Here is an 18,486-nt window from a genome sequence, read left to right as displayed (position 1 = left end):
TTCCAACCTCTGCAGAGGTAGGGATGAATCAAGGGAACCCTGCAGCAGGACTATGGTCCTACGAAACTTTGATCCAGGGGACCAGGGAGATCCTGCAGTTTTACCAGTGAGTACAAACTAGGTGGTAATAACATGTTGACTTGGGGTTTTTATAAATGCACAGGGCAGTGCCATTCAGAACTGTCCAGTTACCATGGGGAGAGCATCCGGGTCTGTAAAATCTCTCTCTCTCTCTCTCTCTCTCTCTCTCTCTCTCTCTCTCTCTCTCTCTGTCTGTGTGTGTGTGTGTGTGTGTTTGTGTGTGAGAGAGTGTGTGTGTGTGTGTGTGAGGATTGTGTGCATGTCAGCATGGGTGTGTGTGTTTGTGAGAGCATGTGTGTGAGCATGTGTGTGTGTGTTCAGGAGAGTACAGAGCAGAGTGAGTTAGCTATGCTGATGCTCCAGGGAGAATGTAGGAAGGGGAAAATGAAGGAACTGTTTGTTGTCTTTTTCACAAATACCTTTGGTGAGGATATTGAAAATATCGCTTTCACATTAAATAAAATCTCCTCAGTCCACACTCATGAGGTGCAGAAAATAGGAGGGAACCCAAAAGTCAGGAGACCAGAGTTTAGCCCACCCTAACACCAACTTTCCCCATCATGGCAACACAGTTTTTCAACTCTGCACTGCAGTCTCTGTGGCTTCATATGGCTAGGGAAATGTTCCTGTGCCTTATGGGTGCCAGCAGGTTTTAGAACATGCACATGTTCAAGATCCTTGTAAGTCATACATGAGGCCAGTGTGGAGTCAACATTGCTCCTATGAGAGAAAGCAGAGAGAGCCATAAAGGACATCCCTACTTCTTTGCTTACATATCACCCAACTTACCCCACAGAGCCATGAAGATGGAAAAGAAGACGGTGGCCGGATTGTCGAACAGATGGCTGGCTCGTGCAGTCCCACAGGCTGAGCTGAGGTTCCAATAGTCACAGGACTTGTCACACAGGGGACACATGGTAAAGGCATTCTGGTGGTCACACATCTCTTTGCTACAGTGACAAGGGTTGATGGGTTAGGGCTGTGTCTGCTCTTATCAAATGGTAACAAAGAATGAACTAGCCACCTCCTCAGGTGGGTAGCTCTCTGTCACTGTACATTTCTCAGAATGTTGGCGATCATCCCCGAGTATGTGCACTGAATATTGCCTGAGAAAGTCCCTTCAGTATGTGTGCTCCATCTGCATGGTTGGTTGGTGAACAAAGCACCATACTGGGGTTGGATTTTATTTATTCTTCAAATACAGGATGTGCTCTTATGCCCTACTGGGATGCCTCATGTGTGACCTGACCCCAAGCAGAAACAAACATGAACATATGACAGGACCAGCACAAACGTTAGCCTCTAAAGGATTGGTTCTCAATTTTCCTATTGCTACAACCCTTTAAAATAGTTCTTCACGTTGTAGTGACCCCTGACCATAAGATTATTTCATTGCTACTTCACAAGTGTTCTTTTACTACTATTGTAAATCACAATGCAAATATCTGCTATGCAGGATATCCTAAAGGGGTTGCAACCCTCAGGTTGAGAACCCCAGCCCTGGAAGAAGCCCATGAGGGGGAATGCTCAGAAGTGTGTAAGAAGTGAGGGGGATGCTCAGAACTGTGTAAGAAGTATGTTTCCGCCATCAGTGCCTGCAAGCCATTTTTGTAATGAAGACTAAAAACCTCAACCTACTAAGAATTATGACAACCATGAAACAGGATTAGGAAGAATAAAAAAAGAAGGTAAATCCTTCCAAGGACTAGATTCACTTATACTTGGAGAAGGAGCCATGAGCCAAGTGACTTTAATGGGCTGTGAGCTAACCCATTCTAAATACATTTCTGTTTAATAGACTGGCGAATATACTCACAATTTGCTTAATAATGCTGGATCTGATAAGTGAAGGCTCATGTGTACACTTACAAGTAAGAATCAAAGAATGAATAGCCCTGGATGATGTCCTTATTATTCCTCTGTTACCAAATACTGGTAGGAAAAAATGAACTCATTGCTCTGTGTATGACGTTCCCTTCATGGATGTAGGTGAAGAGTTAGGCACAGGGTACAGGGAGGGGGGTGGAGGGCTCACTCTCTGAAGTAAGACACAAGCCTTTCTCATCCCTAGGCTGGAGCCAAGATGCTTAAAAGGCACGCCATAGCTGTGTTCACTAAAGAAAGAGGCAGCAGGGGGTATTGATATCATAGCTTATTAGTGGGAGGCACTGTCCCCTGATTGTTCCCTTAGCTTGTGAGTACAGCAGGAGTTTCCAAGGAACCCAGGAAGCCAAGGATGCCCTTATCAACTTCCCCTTCACAGGGCAGTTGGAGAGTGGGAGGATTGCTGGAGCCTGTCGCTTTCTGTAAAGTCCAGGTTTCTACAGTGGCTTTTAAATTATTTGTTTATTTTTGTTTTATGTGCATTTGCCTACATGTACATTTGTGTGAGGGTGCCAGATCTCCTGGAACTGGAATTACAGACAGTTGTGAGCTTCCATGTGGGTGCTGGAGATTGAACCCAGGTCCTCTGGAAGAGCAGCCAGTGCTCTTAGCCTCTGAGCACTCTCTCCAGCCCCCACAGCTTCTGTCTTTAATGGGTTAAATCCCCAGCAGGGAAAACCCTTCTGTGTCAGAGTATGGGAAGCCTGTGTCTCTAAGGAGAAATTCCCTCCTCCACTCACTAGCTGCTGAGCTCCCCATCAGCAAGTGTCAATAAGCATGACTTCCTCAGAGCAAAACTATTAAGGGGTGATATCTTAGCAATATGTCCAGTGCTGGTACCACTCCTTTATAATCTCATGAAACTAGAAAAAAAAAAGGTTAATTTTATCTTTCTCCTTCTAATCACTCAAAAACCATCACTACATAGTTACAAAGTGCTATAACTTTCAGATAAGAAAATAGATCTACACAGAAAATAATTTGTGTCAATTCAAGCAACAGTTCTGATTTGCAGTCACATCTAAGAGCATGGATCCTTCACACTGCCCTTCATGTATGTGCATCCGAGATGTTTGCTTGTTTTGTTTTACATACTTACATGCCAGGGAAACACAATCTCACTCGATCTAAGTTTGCCTAAATGTCATCAGTGCCAGAAGGTTAGGAATGAAAGATAATTAAGATGATCAAACAATATGGTGCAAAGCACTTTAAATACATGTTACTACTTTTTAAAACTCAGATGCAGGCATCTGTCCATTACTTGTACAAAACAGTAGCATGGATTCTTCTCGAATTGCTTGAATTTGAAGTCAGAATGCTTGATGTGTGTTAGGGGGCTTTGATACAAGCAATTTAGGAGAATTTTAGAGAAATTTGTACTGGAGCAGCATTAAAGGAACTGTATGTCTTGAAGCAGGCTGTTTGTGGACAAGTTGAAAGATGAGAAAGTCCACTGAAGATGGAAATCATTTTGGATTCATGCACCAGCTTCATAAAGCTATCCAGATTTCTAGCGAGAAGTAATTGTGGCTATAAATCGAGTAGTTATTTCTCCAGTCTATCGTTTCTTTCTAGAGAAGCTAGGGAGGTTGATCAATGGCCTGCCAATCAGCAGAATAAGGCAAGTGAGACTCTGAAGAGTGAATGAATGTGCACAGTTAGGGAGACAGACGAGACCTGCTAGCACAAAGCTGGGAGGCACAGGCCGGTTTCCAGGAAATCCAGAGCAAACATCTGATCTTAAGGCCTCGGAGTTGAAGTAACTGGCTTCCTTTTCCAATATGGTTTAAATCAATCAGCTGCTTTTTTGAGTGCTCCAGACTTCTCCGTTATGTAAGTACTTAGCAAAGGAAATTGATCTCTCTGGAGCGACATTCTCTAGATATACTATGAGCACATAGAAGCATTGCTGCTCAAATCTCTTCTATCAAACACTGAGGAATAAAAGCAATTATGGCTTCCCGTGATTGGTGTGACTTTTCTGGCTTTGAAGTTGCAGCAGAGTTGTAGCCAACATGAGTGCTGGGGAAACTAGGTAAAGAGCCACTAAGTTCCTCTGTCTTTTGCAAGTTCCTCGGACTAAATAACTTTAAAAACCAAAAATGTTTCAGAGTCGGAACATAGTGAATCCCAGACTGATACCAAAATTAGCAATGTCTAAAACGATCCCCCCAATAGTGTGTCTTCTTAGCAGCTGGTAGGTTGAAAATATAATCAACAGCAAGAGGAACTTCAAAGATTATAGCATATAGGGGATTGAAAAATATACTTTTGAGCAATCATCAGGTCATCAAAGTGATTATCAGAGAACACTTAAAAAATTCCTATCAGCAAATGAAAACGGAAAACCAAGAATCGGAGAGACTGTAAAAGCAAAATTTAGAAGGAAGTTTATAGCCATGTGTGCCTATGGTACAAAAACCGATAAACCTTAAGTAAACAACATAATAACGAGTCTCGAGGCCTCAAAAGTAGGGACAAGTCAAGCCCCAAGTTACTGGTAGGAAAGAAAAGATGAAGATGGGAGCAGAAATGAGTGGAATACAGACAGACTAAAAGAACAACACAAAAAAAGAGCTGATTCTTGGAAAAACTGAAGTCAACAAGCCCCAAGCCAAAACAAACAAAAGGAAGTAAAGATGATCTGGACCATCTAAATGGTAGCAGAAAGGAGGATATGATCCCACCAAGTAACTTGCAAAACGTTATGTAACTAAGTGTATCTTTCGTTCAATCTTCCCCAATGCTTATATTTTCTCCAATTCAAAGGCAGTTTCAAAGCCCTGATATTCAAAGTTATCCTCTGCTTCATGGAGAGTTTAAGACGGCCTAGACCGAGGACTGTTTCAAAAGACCAAAAATTCAACAGTGAATTTTAAAAAGCAACAACTGAAGGGTAACATGGCAAACGAAGATACTGACTCGGGGCTGGAGAGATGGCTCAGTGATCTGAGCTCTTCCTGCTCTTCCAGAGGGCCCCGACTCAGATCCCAGAGCTCAGGTTAGGTTGGTTTAAAAAAAAAAAAAAAAGACAGTAAATCCAGCTCTAGGAGACCTGGAGCCACTTTCTGGACTCAGCAGGCATAAGATGAATATACACACATGCACATGTATGCACTGCATGTGTATGTGCACACACACCAAGTAACAAGTGTACCTAACACACAAGTAAAAAAATAACATAGAACTAAAACTATCATCCAGTCCAGCTACACCACTCCTCTCTCTCTCTCTCTCTCTCTCTCTCTCTCTCTCTCTCTCTCTCTGTCTCTTTGTGTGTGTGTGTGTGTGTGTGTGTGTGTTTGAGTGTGCATTTGATCAAGAGACAAAATGTAAGAAGCTTTAGTGCAGACTAAGGAGCTGAAATAAAGACTAAATACACATAAAAACAATTCAATGAAAACACATCAGATTTCCCAAATTTAGGGAAAGCAACGGACCCAAAATCACAAGATATATTTAGGATCCCATATAGACAGGATCAGACAAGAACTTCCTCAGGACACATTACACTCAGAATGCTGACTATGAATCAAATAAGAAACACTAGCAAACTGCAATACAAAACCATCAACACAAACACAAATGTCAGTTTCCTCAGTATACATTCAGGCATCTACAAGCAAGCATGGTACAAGTTACTCCCATTCAGAAACAAACAAGAGTGATGTCCTGACAGCAGAAGAATAGTTGGGAAGGGTTAGGGTACCCAGTGGAGAGGGGCTGGGAATAAGATAAGTGGATGGTCAAAGCATGGCGTGTGAGTGTGAGTGTGAGTGTGTGTGTGTGTGTGTGTGTGTGTGTGTGTATGAGTATGAGAGAGAGACAGAGAGACAGAGAAACTGCCACAATAAAATGCATTAATTTGTACAATTAATGTTACTCCAAAATACAACAAGAGCAGTGGAAGTGTTCAATCATGCTCAAGCATTGCTGAAAAAAAAAATAAGCTTAAAGACTATAATTTTCTCAAAATTCACAATTAGAATTTAAAATCCCTCTGTTGAGCAGGAGCAGTTATGTGTAGCTTTATTGGGTCCATAGAACCTGGACTTCATATTCTAAGAAGAGGTCTTTGGGATTAGAGATGCAGCTCAGTGGCTGGTACATCCACCTTGTGTGTTGCCTGGGTGTGATGGCCATCACAAAAGAGCAGGCCCCGTTCAAAAACACAGAAAATATATTTTCTATTATTTACCTCTTTCTGGATTTCAAACACATTCTTTTGACTCTGCTACCAGAGTCAACCACCAGAATTTCAATCAGATGTCAACTGATTTCAAGCTTTTTTGCTGTGACTTAAAATTTAAAATTATATGTGATCACAGGGTGAAAATACAAATATATAACTACATGCAAATATAGCGTGATAGGCACATGTCCTTCCTCCTTGTAAAGAACACTAATATTTTATTTTGTTTCATTTTGTCCTATCTTGTGATGGTTAATGTGTATTGTCAATCTTGTTGGATTTAGAATGGTGTAGAAGACCATGTCTATGAGGACCTTTTCATGGAGATTTAACTGAAGAGGGAAGACCCACCCTGAATATAGAAAACATTCAGTGGGCTTGGGTCCTGGGCTGAACAGAAAGAACACAAGAGGATAATGTGAGCACCAGTATCCATTGCTCTCTGCTTCCAGACTGTGGACATAAGTGACCAGCTACCTCGTGTTTCTGCCACCACGATTGACTGTGCCCCTCAAACTGTGAGTAATAACAAGCCTTCTTTAAGTTGCCTTTCAACTGTCTTCATTCAAGAGCAGCCACCACATTGCTCTTCATAGGTGACAGAACATAGCACACTGGCAGGTGCTGTGGCATATCGCAATGACAGCAATGCACCCTACATCATATCCCCACACATATGTGAGTATGTGTGTGCATATTTGATGCACATGCATCTGTGTAGACACAGCATCTTAGCACATGCATGTCATGTAGTGGGAATCTCCCACTACAAGGCCATGTTCATTTCCAGCCAGAAATCCAAACTCTTCTACTGACTTACTTAGCTTTGCTCTACACAGTGGCAATGCTAGCTCCAATTTGCTTTGTAAGTTCATCTCTACAGAGTGAGCATGGAAAAACTAGTCTCCTGGTTCCTCACACTAGGAAACACAATTTTCTCATCAAGTCCAGTTCTTGCACTTTCTTCAGAATGACCATCATATCCCCTATTACTGTAGGTTTTTTCCCTTACTCTTTGGGGGCCCACTACCCAGCTTCCAAATAAACACATGAAGATATATTCTTACTTATGAATACCTAGCTTTAGCTTGGCTTGTTTCTAGCCATCTTTTCTAACTTAAATTACTCCTTCTCTTTTTAACTGCATTTTGCTTCTGGGCTTTTTGCCTTTCTTTAGTCTGTGTATCTCCCTTCCCTTCTTACTGTGGCTGGTGTGTGGCTATGCGGATGACCCTTGCATACTCCTAACCTTCTCCTTTTCTGACTCCTCTCTCTTCTCTAGATTTTCTTCTTCTATTTATCCTCTCTGCATGCCAGCCCCACCTATTTCTCTCTCCTGCCTAGTTATTGACCATTCAGTTCTTTATTAGATGAATCAAGTGATTTAGGCAGGCAAAGCAACACAGTTTTACCGAGTTAAACAAATACAACATAAGAGAATGCAACACATTTTTGCATCACTAGAAAAAAACTGCATAATAAATGAACATAACACATCTTAAACTAATATTCTATAACACACTACTACACCCAAACACAGTGGACATTCATAGTCTCTCCCTGGTGTCCTGAGTTCATCTTGTTACCAACAATACATCATGTTGCTACAGAACTAAGTACCACTGCCATGATGCATCCCATCTCTTACTAAGACAAACTGAGCCAAGGGAACTTTTAACTTTAACACATAACACTAGAAGATGGCTCAGAATGTGAACCGTCTGGTCATGTAGGTTCTTATCATTGTTTTAAGTTTATTCTCTTCTTCTTCTTCTTCTTCTTCTTCTTCTTCTTCTTCTTCTTCTTCTTCTTCTTCTTCTTCTTCTTCTTCTTCTTCTTCTCCTTCTCCTTCTCCTTCTCCTTCTCCTTCTCCTTCTCCTTCTTCTTCTCTTCTTCCTCCTCCTTCTCTTTTTGTGATTGTTGGTGGCATTGAATTGTTTTCCTAAACTTTATTGTTAATGCTTCTGGTAGGTTCTCATTCAGTACCCTCTGATGACTTCAAATTCACTATATAGCTCCAAGCCCAACCTCAAAATCTTAGCAATCTTCCTGCCTCCGGCCCAAGTGATACTGAGATCAGATGTAGTCACACAGTTCATGTAATGCCACTAGCAATGATAAGTACTTTTGTTCTTTGCAGACCATCTCTTTCCCATAAAGATTAGCCTTTGTTTAGTCTTGGCTCTGCGTGAGACTGCTCTGTAATGTCCCAAAGTTCTGAACTGATGAGCCATAGCATGGCCTTTCCTTGCAGTCACTTCTTACAGCATTGCTACAGTGTATGACTACATGGACATATGACTTATCCAATGATAATGCACAAGCTCTGACATGAGTTTTATGGGAAGCCAAAAGGCAAATGCTGTGACGTTAATGGGCAAAACCATTTATCTGACATGATTCACTTCATCAGGTGTTTGATGGGGGATGTTCTTTTGTATATATGTTTCTCTTATTGGTTGATGAACAAAACACTGTTTGGCCGATAGAGGCAGGAAGATAGGCGGAGTGAGGAGACAAGGAGAATTCTGGGAAAGGTAGGCAGAGAAGGCCAGAAAGAGATGCCATGGAGGGAACAAGAGGATAAGATGTGCCAGGCAGTCTCTGGTAAGATAAGGTCATGTATAAATACATAGATTAGTAGTCATGGGTTAATAATTAAGACAGAGCTAGCCAATAAGAAGCCCTAGCCATCAACTAACTGTTTATAATTAATATAACATCTATGTGTTTATTTGGGGCTGAAGTGGCAGGACCTGGTGGACAAGAAAACAGCAGCAACAGGTGGTATTTGGTGGTCATATCAGGTGGTGGCCCCAGGGAATAGACTGATGAGAAATGGGAGAGAGCATGATAACCAGCAAGGCTCTGCAACCATTCCCCAAACCTGCAGCTTCCAGATCTAACTCTTGAGGGAATTTAGATGTGTGGGAAGGAATGTGGGACAGAAAGGGAGGATTTTGGAAAGAGGTGTGTGAAATGTACTCACAGCTGGGGCGAAGGTCCAAACTCTGACCTTATGGGAATGGAATCTTGTCTCTAAAAGGGACTTACCTGGGAATATCTTCCTCAATTGTTGCACATCCATAAAGAAACACAATCACCCCAATGACAGAAGATGGGATAAGGAACGATGTATACAACCCCAGCCAAGCAAAGTACAGCCCAATTTTCTCTCCAAAATACTTCCTGGAAAACCAAAAAAGAAAAGAAAATGAAACACATATTAGAAACATCATATACTCCCCATATTTCTTTTTGTTCTATGACTCAAAATAGATTGGCAAAAATGTTCACTCTTTTTGTAATGAATTCAAAGGTTTGGAGGCTACAGGGGAAGGGACCTCTGCACAAAAGAAATCAACACTGATCTTTGCTGAGATGGAGTACCTTCTACTTGACTCACACATATGAATCAGCCTTGGCTGTTTATGGGATGTAGGGAGCTACAAGAAAGAACTCAGCACTAACAGCAAACCAAAAGTATTCTGCCAGTTTCAGAGTCCTTACCAATACGAGTAGTGCATTACCATTTTAGACCCACATGGCTCAATGCACAGAAATTCAGACTCTTTAAAAACAAACTCATTTTGAATGAATTATATAAGCCATATATATGTATGTATGTGTACTAATCTACACAAACCAACCTATGAATCTTTAAAGAATTATTAGAAAAAAATTAAATAAAATATTTGATAAGGTGTAACAGATACTTCTGTCTACACAAAGTTTTATTTGGGTGGTGATTTTTATTCCTTTCTTTTCTGAACAACTTTATTGAGGCAGATTGATGTACAAAATCTTTAGCTAATATATCTGACAAGTCAGCATGACATACTCCTCCCCTCCAAATACCCTTTTTTTTTTTTTTGCTCCCTTTTTAAAATATATTTTTTTCTCTTGTGTTGAGAGTACTCAGCATAAAAGAGCTCCCCTCTTGACAAAACCCTATGTATACTCCCCATTGTTATTAACTACAGGCTGCTGTCTATATAATGGGACTCTAGAGCTTATGCAGCCTACATAACTAGAACTTTACAACTTTGCTTTACATCTTCTGTTTTCCCCTTGATGTAGCCACGGCAACCAAATCCCACACTCAGATTCTTCATGTCCTATGATAATAAATCCCTCAAAGAGGTGACATCACACAGCATTTGTACTACTGCCTGGCTTATTTCACTTAGCATAGTGTCCTCCGAGGCCAGACATATTGTTACAAATGGTAGGGCTTCCTCTTCTTGTGAGGTCATATAACACCTCCTTGTGTCATGTAGCATGTTTTGTTTACTCATGCATCTGTGGATGGATATTCAGATTGTTTCTACTTTGGGCAACAGTGGGTCATCTAGCTGTAAACATGGGAGTGAGTATCTCTTTTCAAGATACTGACCTCAATTTCTTAGAATATACGTCCAGAAGTTTGATTGCTACATTGCTACATCAAACAATAACTCAAATTTTAGAGACCATCCATAGTGTTTTCCACAATGTACTTCACCAACATGCTTTTCTCCCTACCTATACATCTTATCCTTTGATACTAGCCATTCTAACAAATATGAAGTAATATCTCATTCTACTTTTGTTTCATGTTTCTGATGACTAATGATGGAAATTTTCAATTTTATTGGCTATTTGTATGTTTTCTTTGGTGAAATGGCTACTTGTTTCCTTCAGTTTTTGAGTGGAGTTTTAATATTCTAAGCTCTCTCTCTCTCCCTCTCTCTTTCATTCTCTCTCCTTCCATGTCTAAGTGGGTTTATAATTTTTCTAAATTCGTTCCCCCTTCCTCCCTCCTTTCCTCTCCTCCCTGTGTTATAGATTTTCTTGAATGTAAGTTCTTTACCAGATCTTTGATTTACAAACACTTGCTCTCATTCTGTCTCTTTTTTAATAATAGAAAGCAGGAATTGGCGATTTATTCCATGTAGCCATATTGGAAAGAGGACCCTATGCCCATCTTCAGGGACCTGAAATGAGTCAGATTGAGAAAACTGTGTGGAATGATATAATTATATTTGTCTACTTTTGGGTTTATTGCTTAACTTCAGCATCTGTGGGATTTCCCCCATGATTTCCTCTAATAGTTCCAGTGAGTAGGTTACATGTAGATCTAACATATTTGAGTTGATCTTTGTATAATGTAAGGTTTAAAAGCCATGCGTGCTGGTGTACAGCTTTAATCCCAACACTCCAGAGGCAGGCAGATATCTGTGAGTTCAAGGCCCCTGGTCTACAGGTTGAGTTCCAGGACAACCAGGGCCATTATACAAACAAATACTGTCTCAAACCCACCTCTCCCCAAAATTAAATATCTAGGAATAAAATTAGCCAAGAAATAAAAAGCACACAAAACTTTAAAACTTTTGACTACAGAAACCAAAGAAAGCATAAAAAAAATGAAAGTAGATATCTTGTGCTCATGGATTGTAGGAATTAATACAGATAGTTATTGGGAAAACCTTATAAGCACACACAAAGTGATAATTATGTTGTATCCTCTTTTGTTTTCTATGACTGAACAATGTGGAATAGTCCATATTTAAGTTCACTCATTCTTTCTCTTAATTAATTATATTGCCTAGTGAATTTTTCAATTCTATCATTATATTCCTCAGCTCCAGCTTTTCCATTTTATAATTTTTATTTCACTGTTTAGTTACTCATTTTCCCATATGTTTTGCTCCTTTGTTCCTTCTGATTTAAGTTCTCTCCATCTGTACTCCTATCAGGCTTGTTTAGATTCTTTAAGATTATTGTTGTTAGTTATCTGCTGAGCAGGGTGTGGGTTATAGATCTTAGTTTCATTAGGCTCAGTTCCTGGAATTTTATTTGGTCCTTTTAGTGAGTGTCATGGACACATGATCCTTGGAGCCTTGACTTGCCTGCCTGTGCACTTGGAAAGCAGTCACTTCGAGTTCTTTCTGGTTAGCTTCATCTAGTGAAGATCTTCATCAGTCCTGCTGGTAGATTATGGGTGGATCAGCTGGTAGAGTCTGTGGGTAAGACAGCTAGGAATGTGTTGATACACCTAAGCCAAATCTGCTACCATGGTCTATGGATGCATCACTGCACGTGTATATGGTAAAAGTCTGCAGGTAAGAAAGTCAGAAATTTGTTGATTCACCTAAGCCAAGTCATTAAAGTAGATCTGCTACCATGGCCTGTGTTGCATCCATTATGTGAGTCTATAGTCATAAGGGCCTGATTCCAGGGTTCAGGAGTAGATACATGGGTTGCTATGGAATCTGTGTAAATATGGGACTGTCTTTGGGTCCCATGGGCAAGTAGTGCTGCTTGTAGTTCTTTTAGAGAGTGAGGAGATTTTCTATGAGGTTTCCTAGTGTTTGTAGACAGTAGAGGCATAAATAGGGCTCCTTTTTTGGTGTGAACACAAGCTAAGCTACTTTTGCACCTGTGGGTGGAAAGGTTGAGCTGCCACTGTCCATAAATAGACAAGGCTGGTTCTAGGTCCACAGTTGAACAGTTTTCTATCAGGGACATGGGCAGGTGGTTGCATTACCAGAGGGCATAGATCTTCCTTCCCAATGCAACCAAGTGTTGTAAACTCTTGTGTAAATCTCAGAGCTCTGATAAAGGCAAATTTTACCTGTAGATGGATATTAAATCTATGTTTCTGTGGGAGAACTTCCATTCTGCCAATCATGATGATGTCACTTCATTTGTATCTGTGTTTTAATTTTTTTAGGCTTTGTTAATTAAGTATTTCATAATAAAAAGTGATTTTTCTTAAAAAGGGAATTGCTATCTGTATCATTAAACTTAGCCAACTATCACAAAGCAATTTCATTAGAATAAATATTGGCCCCGAAATTGTGAGCATGGGAGAGCTGTCCCCATTACTCATCTGTCATGTGGCAGAATGGGTGGGGAAAGATGTCTACTCACCCCCCACTCCCATCAATGCCTGGCTCAGGTGGGGGAGCTGGCCTTGAGGTCATAAGAATGGAGAGTTGATCCTGCCCCTCTTCAGCTGCAGGACTCACTAGAGTGGCCCCTATGCCACACATGGGCAGGACAGTAGAGCTGACCCTGAAGGTGTAGGTGTGGGAGAGCCAACCCTGAGGACCAAAGCAGGAGAACTGGCACCGCCTCTTACTCATCATTGCAAGGGATGAACTCACCAGGACAATGCAGGCAAATTCACCCTTTTGGTGAGGGCAAGGGAAGCCAGTGGGGTGACCCAACCTGCAACTACCCAGGCCCAGAAACAGAGTTATGTGTTGGACAACCTTAATATCCACCCCACTGGTGACCTGCTGGAGCACCCAAAGCTGTGGGATTTCCACCACACAGGGCAACAGCAGGACAGCTAAGAGGAGCTCCATTCAGGACCCAGCATTGACAGTCAAATCAGACCAATGGCTCTGCAATGAACACTTGCCAGTAAAGACATATGGATGAAATGGTTTACTGTGTGATTTACTGTGTCACACTACAGCTTCTATGACAAGACTGATTTTTCCCTTCTCTCTATTTTTTCCCTTAAATTTTACTTTATTTGGAGGGGGGGCTTTCAAGGGCAGAGGGTAGATATGAAGGGCTGGGAAAATGAATGAGGTGGAAATGCATGGTGTGAAAGACACAAAGAATAAATAAAAAGGAGAAAACAAAAGAATAAACATTGATGGTGGATCTCTAAGGAAAAATGTATACAAAGAAGGAACAAACTCCATTTCTCATGAGCATACAGCATAGGTAAGAAAACCTCCTGTCTCCACTTTGATGGCAAGCTTCACAGGCGAGGAGAAGGTAACTAGAATTATAAACCCACTTCCAAAGGCTGGCTCACATTTACTATATAGATAGTTTCAGGAGAACATAGCTTCCACTCTCACAGGAGAAATGAAGATCACCTGTGAAATAATAGCTTCCGTTGCACCCATCAAAATCTGAAGTTTAAGCAAGATGGGAGTCCTGCCCCTTTCTGAAGAGTAACGGAGGAGTGGATGGGGTGGGGTGGGGGAGGGACTAGGAAGACAGGAGAGGAAAGAGGGGGAACTGGGGTCCAGATGTAAAATATGAGAGAAAATAAATTAAAAGTTATCTTAAATCTGAAGTTTTAAAGGAACCAAGAAAACTTAACTTTAAAATATGACAACACATCTGAGGAAAGATGGGACACATGCATAACTTTAGATATGACCCAAAATGAGCAAACTAAACACTCCTCAAAGAAGGAAGAAAGAATAGTTTGTTGTTGCTGCTGCTTGCTGTTGTTTAATTCTGGAAGACTGAGAGCATGTGTAATGACCATTCAGAATATTCTGGTAATTCCAGACACAGAACAGCTTGTACATACCTACAAGATCTTTTTTATAGACTCCATACTGGTAGTCACTAGCAAGATGACAGGCAAGGGAGAACACTAGATAGAATATCCTTAGATGCACACAGATGATGGGAGATGTAATTCTGTAAATATGTTTCTCTTATTGGTTAATGAATAAAGCCCTGTTGGCCAATAGGAGAGCAAGATAGGCAGGCCTAGGAAACAAGGAGGAGTGAAGGAAGTGGTAGGTGGAGATTCAAAATATAGGACCAAGAGAGAAGAACTCTGGGCCCTCTCTCCGGTAAGATAAGACCATGTGGAAATACTTAGATTGATAGAAATGGGTTAATATTTAAGACAGAGCTAGCCAATAAGAAACACTAGTAACAGACCAACAGCTTTATATCAATACAGCATCTCTGTGTGGTATTGGGGCTAATGCAGCTCTGGGACCAGGCTGGCAGGAAAACCTGCTCATAACACACAAATGTGAAATTCCATCTATTCCCAAGACTATCTTCCTTCAAATAAAAAACAAAAAACAAAAACAACCCAAAAAACCAGGGCAGGAACTTGACTTGACGAAGGCAAAGATCTGAAACCATGCACCTAACTACACATAAAACCTGGTGTCTTTAGTGGCATTATCTTTGGGAATTGTCTTAATTCCAGAAACCACAAAAGTATAAATTACTACTCTTCCTACCAAAGTAGGATTATCTTTCACTCGATAATCCCGAACAAATGTATAGTTTGACTGCATTGAGGTTGAGGGTAAGAGCTACTGGCACACAGACTGCCCAGGATTGAGGATGGGCTGAGGTGAGAAGCAGCTTCCCCTCTCCTCACTTGTCAGCACCATTGAAGTTAGCATGGAGTAGCATGAGCCAAAAGTTTTGTTACTGATGGGGAGAAGGAAGCCAAAGCATAGAGAGGGATATCACTGACACTTCCCTGAAAGGACTCCTGCAAACTGAGGGTAGAAAGAGAATAATGGAGACAAACCATCAGAACTCAGGTTCTACATGGAGTGTCTTAGTTACATGTAGGTGTCAGCTTGGCTTGGCCTAGAGTCATCTGAGAGGAGAACCTTGACTGAAGAATTGCCTGCATCAGATTGGACTGTAGGCATATCTGTGGGTATTGTGTTAATTATTAATTTATGCAGGAGGGGCTGGACCACGTTGGGTGACATCCTCCCTAGGCAGGTTGTTCTGGACTTTATAGCTGAGCATGAACCTACAAACAAGCAGTGTTCTTCCCTTGTTTCTGCTTCCAGTTCCTGGGTGACCTGTGTGCCCTAAACACCTTCCACGCTAAGCTGTGACCCAGAAGGTAAGCCAAATAAACCCTTTCCTTCCCTACTTGGCCTTTAGTCTGCCTTTTACCACAACAACAGAGATCAAGAACACAAAGCATGCCATCACAGCAGGGCATTGCTAAAGTTTATGACCTCTTAAAGGGACAAAGCCAACACTCATCATTCTCTCTCTAGCTCCCTCACTAAGGACCTGGATAAAGGGCATCTTTGTTTCTGGGTAGAAACACTGCTCATCTTGGGTTTCATTCCTTTCCAACAGGATGAAAAAAAAATAATGAGCTACACACAAACTAAAATCTTATTGACCCAGATGTTACAATGAAAAGATTATTACTCATGACAATTATAAATAATAAACTAGAGAATAGCTTACCAGAAGATATAAGCCAAATATAAAGATAAATGAAGGTAAGGAAAGCTACCTGACAATCAAAAGCTATAGCACAAAGCCAGTGAGATGCAGGTATGCATGTTTGCCACCAATTCCAATACCTTGAGCTGGATACCTAGAAAGCACAGGATAAGAGCAAACAACTTCCTGACAGTTGTCCTTTGACCGCCCCCCAGCATGTCCATGAACCCACATACCTTCCCAACAAACAAATACAAATAGACAAGTAAATGAACAAATAGTTATTAAATTGTAGGGCAATATAAAAAAGGGCCTATCACATATGTAAGTAGGGTCTTAGTAGAAATGAGAATATATTAAGTATTTGCATGGATAACTTACTACAGCTAACAGTTTTCAAAAGTCATGAAAGCCAATAAAACCCAGATCAAAGTCACAGAATTCCAAGTGGAATGAGCATGAGAGCAATAAGCAGTCACCTCCCCAGGCTCAGCACAGTGAAACTGATGAAAACCAAAGATAGAAAGAAAGATCTTTAAACATACTGGGTGAGTAGTCACACTAAATACAGAGGGGAAGTCTTCGATGGGACTGCAGCCAATTTCTTAGCAGAAACTGTGAAAGCTAAAGAGAGTGACAACTTCAAAGTATGTAAAGAAAAAAAACCTGTTAACCTAGAATACTACACATAAAGAAAATGTCTTTCAAAAATGAAGGCAAAACCCAAATATGGCAGCAATCAAAAGCTTAATTCACTGCCAACAAAGCTGCCCTACAAAAAAAAAATGTTGAAGGAGCTCTTTGGGCAAAATGAGTATGATCCAAGCAGGGATATGGATCTGCACAAGATAGAAAGTACTAGAAATGGTAAAAAGAATGATAAATAAAAAGCATTTGTATTTTTAATCTCCCTGAACTATAATTCACTATCTGAAGTATGCTTTCTCACTGTGGGTAACACTGTCCCCAAGGGGAGCTAACGTTGGATTTCTGGAATCCAGTTTAGAACAGTAATTGTCACTATGATTGTTTAACCTTCCCAAAGGCAAGAGTAGTACATAAACAGATACATAATTTATCGATGGCATTAGGATTTCATGAGACAATTGGAGACTGGAGACTGAAAATGGCATGGAGTGGGGGAAATGACAGAGAAATGAGGTTTAAAACATGTGGTAAAGCAATTAATAGTGACAGTAGATTGTGGGATTTATAGTGTGCACACAAATAAAGTATATGACAGCAAAAAATGGACATTAAGGGAAGGGAACAGAAGAATATCCTTGTAAAGTGCTGAGTATGAATGCTGTGAAGGTGTATATTTGAAAGTAGATATAATCCATCAAAAATGTTTTTTGTTAGCCCTAGAGAATAACTAAAATATGTTAATGTTTGATCTAACCAATGGATCATTATTGGAGATAAAATAATAGATTAAAAACTGAAAAAACAGGAATAAAGAGGAAACAAATAATAAAATTATAGAATAAAATATAAATATATTAAGAATTATATTAAGTGTTAATGGCCTAAATAGCTCAAAAGGCTGAAATTGTGGAATTAGAAAAGAAAGTAAAACTCAGATACATATTTCTTATCAGAAAGACAAATTAAGTAGAAAGACATATTGGGATATATATATAAAAAAAAGGTCATTGGTATGAGTGTATCAATACTCCTTTTAAAAAGCTAAGGCAAAGTAGACGATGAAACAAAGACTATTACCAGAATTCAGGAGAAGCCTATATAATGATCACTTCATCAATGTCTGTGTGCATTTTCAAAATGCATGCATGCAGTAAAAATTGATAAAAAAGTAAAGGATAATAAACAAGATTTTAAATGTAAATTATAGCTGCTCCTCGACATACAATGAAGTCATACCTATATACATCGCAAAACATTATAAGCTGAAAACACATTCAATACACAACCAGCTGAGAATCACAGTTTAACAGTGTTTCCTCGTGGGATGTCATTGTTTGCCTTTATGATTGCCTGGTTTCTGTGAGTTACACTTGCTGCCACCCCCCAACTCCCCCCCACTGCAAACTATAATACTAGATCTGCATATCACTAGTTAGGAGAAGACCACAATAGTTTATATTGAACTCATGTCACATTCACAGCATCATTAAGTCAAATCAGAGGTTATAGAGTGATACACATATCTCTGTTTTAGTAATTGAGAAGACAAGTATCCATAATGTCAGGAGGATAGGAGAGACAGGCTAAACCAAGCCAGCCTAATTTACATTTATAGAATTTTCAACCAAATAACAACAGATTTTTATTCTTTTTCAATACTCAGTTACAAAAATAGACCATATTCTGAGCCATAAAATGAATTTAAC

The 18,486-nt window shown here is 40.2% G+C and overlaps 1 protein-coding gene across 1 annotated transcript in view; it reads right to left on the bottom strand.

Moving 5' to 3' along the window:
- The window catches only part of Ano2 (anoctamin 2), a gene marked incomplete at its 5' end in the record, with an annotated part of 300,185 nt that overhangs the window by 144,943 nt on the left and 136,756 nt on the right, over positions 1 to 18,486 (bottom strand). The window contains 2 exons of the mRNA XM_051173071.1: positions 871 to 1,031; positions 9,215 to 9,349. Coding sequence (XP_051029028.1) covers positions 871 to 1,031; positions 9,215 to 9,349 — 296 coding nt within the window. The remainder of the gene's footprint in view (positions 1 to 870; positions 1,032 to 9,214; positions 9,350 to 18,486) is intronic.

This window comes from Phodopus roborovskii, unplaced genomic scaffold, assembly GCF_943737965.1.
Source record: "Phodopus roborovskii unplaced genomic scaffold, PHOROB, whole genome shotgun sequence".
Classification (NCBI taxonomy): Eukaryota; Metazoa; Chordata; class Mammalia; order Rodentia; family Cricetidae; genus Phodopus; species Phodopus roborovskii.
This window is presented reverse-complemented; position numbering and strand designations above follow the sequence as displayed.